This window comes from Dipodomys merriami, unplaced genomic scaffold (genome assembly GCF_024711535.1).
Source record: "Dipodomys merriami isolate MVZ:Mamm:240054 unplaced genomic scaffold, mDipMer1.0.p SCAF_48, whole genome shotgun sequence".
Classification (NCBI taxonomy): domain Eukaryota; kingdom Metazoa; phylum Chordata; class Mammalia; order Rodentia; family Heteromyidae; genus Dipodomys; species Dipodomys merriami.
The window spans coordinates 3,241,017-3,247,891 of NW_027206046.1; the positions used below are offsets into that span (position 1 = coordinate 3,241,017).

The window sequence follows — 6,875 nt, forward strand, 5'->3', positions numbered from 1 at the left end:
TGTCAGCAGAAAGAGCTGAGGAAGGAGACCCTGAGTTCAAGCAGCCAAAATCCTACAGCTATTACTGTTCCCCGGGGCAGACACATCCCTGTAGTATCCCCCCATACTGTGTAGCCCCTGCCATGCTCAGGAATCCCAGTTCTAGAACCTTCCAGCCACAATCCCACAGAAAGGAAGGGAAGGGCTACCTGAGTGGCACCCATGCCAGTTCTCACCATCTTTCCAGAAGAACTGGCTTCTCCTTCTATCTTCAGGCCAAGGACACCCCCTTGATCCATCCCCCCACTTACCTGCATCCTTCCCTTGAGCCTGGGAAGCAGGCTCGCCTCATTTGACCTCCCCCAATGACCCTGAGCCTGGTCAAAAGGGATCATTGCCACACACACACACACCCAGTCTGCAGATTCTGGCCTCTCTTGGTCCTGAACCTCTGAACTTCCGCCCACAGGCATCTTCCACCTCTGCTTCCCCATTGCTGCCCTTCCTGTGCTTCTCAGTGACTAACCTCTTTCTTGAACTCAGACCTGAGCACTGCCCCTGAGCTCTTTTGCTCAAGGCTGGCACTCTACCACTTTGAGCCACAGTTCCACTTCACACACACATTTTATTTATTTTGCCAGTCATGGGGCTTGAACTCTGGGCCTGGGTGCTGCCCCTCAGCTCCTCAGCTCAAGGCTAGCACTCTACCACTTAAGCCACAGCGCCACTTCTGGCATTTTCTGCGTATATGGTGCTGAGGAATCGAACCCAGGGCCTCATGCATGCAAGGCAAACGCTCTACCACTGAGCCACCTTCCCAGCCCGACATTTTAATGTCTAACTGGAGATAAGAGGTTCATAAACTGGGTGCTGGTGGCCTGTAATCCTAACTACTCAGGAGGCTGAGATCTGAGGATCGATTTTCAAAGCCAGCCCAGATAGGAAAGTCCATGAGACTCATCTTCAATAAACCACAGAAAATCGGAAATGGTGGTGTGGCTCAAGTGGTAGAGCGCTAGCCTTGAGTTGAAGAACTGAGGGACAACACCCAGGCCAAGAGTTCAAGCCCCACAACTGACAAAAATAAATAAACACATAAAAGGTAAACCAATAAATAAATAATAAATAAATAGGCTTTCATGGACTTTCCTTCCCAGGCTGGCTTTGAACCCTGATCCTCAGATCTCTGCTTCCTGAGTAGCTAGGATTACAGGCGTGAGCCACCAGTGCCCATCTAGTGTCTGATCTCTGCCGGCTGACCTTTAGCCTCCTGCCCTCCTGTTTCTATTCTTTATCCTATCAAATAGGCCAGAATGATTCTTGAGTTTGACTCTGGAACGGCTAAGCTCAACTTAGAATCCTGACCCTGACCTTGGACCAGGCCCCAACTACTCAAGATGTCCAAGACCTCCATGGCAATCGCGTGGATGGCGGAAGGGAGGCACCATGCAGGGCCCAGTACGCACGTGGTTTCTGGCCCTGACATTAACCCTCTTCTCCATCAGCTCCTTCATCCTCTCGATGTGGTTCTGGCGGGCGGCCTGGTGCAGCTGCTTCTCCAGGGGGAGCACTGTGGAGGGGGGGTGTCAGTGAGAAGAGGATCCCCCTCCCCATTCTGTAAGAGCTGCTCTTCTGGAAATGGATGGAATTCATTTCTCTCTCAGGGCACTGTCTGGTTCAGAAAGACAGCCAGGACTGCATGAGTCTACCGCAAGACTAGGCTCCCAGCTTCCACACCTTCTCTCCTCACCCCAATCCTAACCCTGTCACCATTCTGTCCTGGGGCGCAGCCTTGCTTTGCCTTTCCCCGCAGTTTCCACTTCTCAGGTTAAGAAAGCCTTAGAGAGCCGGGCGCTGGTGGCTCACGCCTGTAATCCTAGCTACTCAGGAGGCTGAGATCTGAGGATCATGGTTCAAAGCCAGCCCGGGCAGATGAGACCGTGAGACTCCTATCTCCAATAAACCACCAGAAAACCGGAAGTGGCGCTGTAGCTCAAGTGGTAGAGCGCTTGCCTTGAGCTGAAGAGCTGAGGGACAGCGCCCAGGCCCAGAGTTCAAGCCCTACGACCGACAAAAAAAAAAAAAAAAGAAAGCCTTAGAGCTGACCCTGCTGAGCCACCGTCCCACGCCGCCGTGCACTCAGGCCAGGCAGCAGGTTAGCATCTGAGCTAGGAGTCCCCAGGCCTGCTGATAGAGTCTCATCAATAGCACCCCACCTCGGTCATCCTGACTACTGTCCTTGGCTGAACCATAGATCCTGGAGTCCTGGCCACCCCTGCTCTTCCCCATACAACACAACTCTCAGCAGGCTGCAAGCTGGGCACCCGGAGAGACTCCCCAAACTCTGCTTCTCTGTGGGACAATACCTATCCAGGTACACAGATGCCTTTCTCTCCCAAGCAGGGCCCAGAAACCCTGGTAAGAGGACAAATATTGACTGGTCTAGCCCTTTGCACAGTCCTTGGAGGGAGGGGGCAGGTAATCTTGGGTTTTTCCTGTAGCCCAACCCCATGTGTATCCAGGGACAGGTGGCCAGTGTGCTAAGGACAAGCCTGCTGTGCGGTGTGTTTTTCCAGAGAAATCCCACACCGCCTTCCAGCTGTAGAAGAGCGTGTTGAAACTGACAAAAGAAGAGGATGAAGAGGAGGAGGAGGAGGAGGAGGAGGAGGAGGAGGAGGAGGAGGAGGAGGAGGAGGAGGAGGAGGAGGAGGAAGAGGAGGAGGAGGAGGAAGAGGAAAAGGAGGAGGAGGAGGAGGAGGAGGAGGAAGAAAAGGAGGAGGGAGGGAGGATAAAGAAAGATCAGGAATAGTAGCTAACACTTGTAATTCTAGCTACGCGCAAGGTGAAAATTGGGAGGATCATGATTCAAGGTAAGTTGGGACAAAACTTCATGAGATTCCATCTCAACCAATAAAAGCTGAGTAAGTGATAAAGAGCTGTGATCCTAGCTACAGAAGAAGCATAAATAGGAGAACCACAATCCAGACCAGCCTGGGCAAAAAATAAGAGACCTTATTCAAAAAAAAAAAAAAAAAAAAAAGACTAAAGCTAGGTTCATGCCTTATGTAATACTAGCTACTTAGAAAGCTAAGATTTGAGGATCTCAGTTTGAAGCCAGACTGTACAGAAAAGGCCATGAAACTTTTTTTTTTTTTGGTTGTGGGCCTGAACTCTGGGCCTGGGCGCTGTCCCTCAGCTCTTCAGCTCAAGATGAGCATTTTACCACTTGAGCCACAGCGCCACTTCTGGCCTTTTCTGCTTCTGGGGTGCTGAGGAATCGAACCCAGCGCCTCATGCAGGCAAGGCAAGCGCTGTATCACTGAGCCACCTTTCCAGCCCTCCATGGAACTCTTATCTCCAATTAAGCACCAAAAAGTCAGATGTGGAGCTGTGGCTAAAGTGGTAGAGCATCAGCCTTGAGCACAAAAGCTCAGGGACAGTGCTCAGGCCCTGAGCACAAGCCCCAGGACCAGTATACACACACACACACACACACACACACACACACCTAAAGCAAAAAGGGCTTATGTTGTACACACACACACACACACACACACACACACACACACACACACACACACACACACACACACACACACACACCTAAAGCAAAAAGGGCTTATGTTGTAGCTCAAAGTGGGAAAGCACCTGCCAAGCTACTGTATGGGCCTAGATACAAACCCCGCACTAGCAAAAAAAAAAAAAAAAAAAGCTGGGCACACTGCTGGCTCACACCTGTAATCCTACTTAGGAGGCAAAGATCTGAGAATCACAGTTGAATGCCATCCCAGGCAAGAAAGCTGGTGAGATTGTCATCTCAGTTTAGCCAGCAAAAAGCCAGAAGTGGAGCTGTGGCTCAAGTGGTAGAGTGCCAGCCTTCAGCAGAAACACCAAAAGAAAACATGCAGCCCTGATTTCAAGCCCCAGTACTAGCACAGAAAGAAAGAAGGGAAGGAAGGAAGGAAGGAAGGAAGGAAGGAAGGAAGGAAGGAAGGAAGGAAGGAAGGAAGGAAAGAAAAGAAAGGAGGGAAAGGAGAAAAGAAGGGAAAGGGAACGATGAATAACCTAACACACTGTAGAAGAGCCCCTTTCAGCCAGGCACCAGTGGCTCACGCCTGTAATCCTAGCTCCTCAGGAGGCTGAGATCTGAGGATCACGGTTCAAAGCCAGCCTGGGCAGGAAAGTCCATGAGACTCTTATCTCCAGTTAAACACCAGAAAACTGGAAGTGGTGGTGTGGCTCAAGTGGTAGGGTGCTAGCCTTGAGATGAAGAGCTGAGGGAGGGCGCCCAGGCCCACAGTTCAAGCCCCATGATTGGAAAAAAAGAAGAGCTGGCACTTTGGTTGTGAGCCGCTCAGGCTGGGTTCCAGTGCCCGGCATGCCACTCTCCAGCAGCACCACCCTGGGATAGTGGAGAGTCACATCTCCCTCATGGGTGACTTCCTCAGCTGGAAAATCACAGCAGGGGCAGAAAGGGATTTGTACAGGGCCCTGCCAGCTCGGATACACTCTCTTTACTGAAGCCTGGGGGACTGGGCTGGTTTATGCTGCTGAACAACAAAAGTCTCTACAGGGAGAAGCAAACACTGTACGTAGCCAGCCAGAGATCACATTAGGATGAAAGCAGATCCTGAAGCCAGGAGCTGGTGCCTCATACCTGTAATCTTAGCTATTCAGGAGGCTGAGATCTGAGGATCATGGTTCAAGGCCAGCCTCGCAGGAAAGTTCTTGAGACTTTTACCTCCAATTAACCACTAATTAAAAAAAAAAAAAAAGCCAGAAGTACAGCTATGGCTCAAGTGGCAGAGAATTCACTTCGAATGAAAAAGCTAAGGGACAGTGACTAGGCTCAAGTCCCAGTACCAAGACACACACACACACACACACACACACACACACACACGCACACACACACACACACACACACACACACACACACACACACACACACACAGATCTTGTCTCTTCCATCCACCTCACCCCATGCATTCAGCCATGGCAAATGCACACTACATTCTTTAGCCTCTGAGACTTTTATCCAACTGAAGCTTCAACTCACAAGCTCCTCCCACACACTGAATGCTCCAAGGATACTCAAATTTTGTTAGTGGTAGGGCTTGAACTCAGAGCCTGAGCGCTGTCCCTGAGTTTTTGTGCTCAAGGCTAGTGTTTTACTACTTTGAGCCACAGCTGCACTACTGTTTTTTGTTTTTTGTTTTGCTGGTGGTGGGGCTTGAACTCTGAGCCTGGGCACTATCTCTCAGCTCTTCAGCTCAAGGCGAGAGCTCTACCACTTGAGCCACAGCGCCACTTCCAGTTTTCTGGTGGTTTATTAGAGATAAGAGTCTCATGGACTTTCCTGCCTGGGCTGGCTTTGAACCCTGATCCTCAAATCTCAGATTCCTGAATAGCTAGGATTACAGGCATGAGCCACCAGCACTCTGCCACTACTCAAACTTTGAATGTGAGATTCCCCCTACCCTTGATCCTGTGCCTCCTTTGAAATAATTAGAACCTCTTTTCTTTCTTTAAAATGTACAGGGATTGAATTCAGGGTCTCAGCTTGCTAGGCAAGTACTCTACCAAATGCACCATGCATTTACTTATTTTCTAGACAGGCTCTCACTAGCTTTTTTGCCTGTGAATTAGCCCCAACCTGGGACCCTCCCATTTTCACTTCCTCAGTGGCTAGGATTACAGGTGTGAGCACTGGCCTTAATAATCAGAACCTTGATGAAGTTCACTACCCCTCAGCTGAACAGGTAAGGTTTGCTTCAGTATACTGGACATCCAATGAGCTATGCCAGGAGGATGTAGATGAGGAAAGGTGGGATCACCCCTCAAGACTCAGCTTGAGAGCCAAACACCTGTGACCCTGGCCACTCAGGAGGCTGATCTGAGGCTTGTGGTTCAAACCCAGCCTGGGCAAGAAAGTCTGTGAGACTCATGTCTAATTAAGCCAGCAGAAAGCTGTAAATTGAGGTGTAGCTCAGCTCCAGTGATAAAGTGCCAATCTTAATTCAAAAAAAAGCACGGCCTAGAAGCTTCAGTGCTCTTGCATGGTCTCTCTCGATCTCTCTCTCTCTCCCCTCTCTCTCCCTCCTCTCTCCACCCCCCCCTTTCTCTCTCACATACACACACAGCCTAGACAACAGGATTAAGGACTCACAAGCTTTTTCTCCTGGCTCCCAGACAGGGCAGCAAGCTAGCTGACCCACACAGGCCGCCCAAGCGCCCTCGGCCCGGCATTGTGCATGCTAAGCCAGTGGATGCTGGAAGCCCCCTCCCACCGTCTCTATCACTTACCCGTGACCTCCTGCAACTTAGTTAACACCCTGCTGCGCCCCAACTTGCTCATCTGCAAAATGGAGATGGCCAGAGGTATCTCTCGAATGGCCGCTGAGAGGCTGAAAGACTTCCTGCCCTCCTAAGGCCCAGCAACAAAGCCAGCACCCGTGAGGATCCTGATTCTATTTGTAGATAATGTCCCCCCCACCCCCGACGCCCCCCAATACACCTGGGTCCGCTCGGAGGTGGCCAAACGGATCCGTTAACCTCAGCTGGCTGCCCTATTCGAGCGTGGGGTGGGGGGGGGTCCCTCAGCCTCGATCCGCCCGTGTCCCCCAGCCCTGGCGCCTCGGACTCACGGCCGTGGGTGTCCCACGCCTGGTCCTCCTCCATCCCGCCGCTCCGCGCACTGCGCGCAGGTGCTGCGCGCCCGACCTCGGGGCGGGGCATCCGGGTGGACCACGCCCACTGAGGGGCGGGGTCGAGGCGGGGCCACGCCAGAGGCGTCGAGGCGCCTGGGGGCGGGGCCTGGGCGGGGCCACGCCGGTGGAGTGGAGGCGCCTGGGGGCGGGGCCTGGGCGGGGCCACGCCGGTGGAGTGGAGGCGCC

At 52.1% G+C, this 6,875-nt stretch overlaps 1 protein-coding gene across 1 annotated transcript in view; it reads right to left on the reverse strand.

Annotated features, from left to right (window-relative positions):
• Positions 1-6,660, reverse strand: part of Ankdd1a (ankyrin repeat and death domain containing 1A) — a 31,969-nt gene extending 25,309 nt beyond the window's left edge. The window contains exons 1-2 of the mRNA XM_069995175.1: positions 6,627-6,660; positions 1,446-1,549 (exon numbers count right to left, since the gene is read on the reverse strand). Coding sequence (XP_069851276.1) covers positions 1,446-1,549; positions 6,627-6,660 — 138 coding nt within the window. The remainder of the gene's footprint in view (positions 1-1,445; positions 1,550-6,626) is intronic.
• Positions 6,661-6,875: the final 215 nt, after the last annotated feature.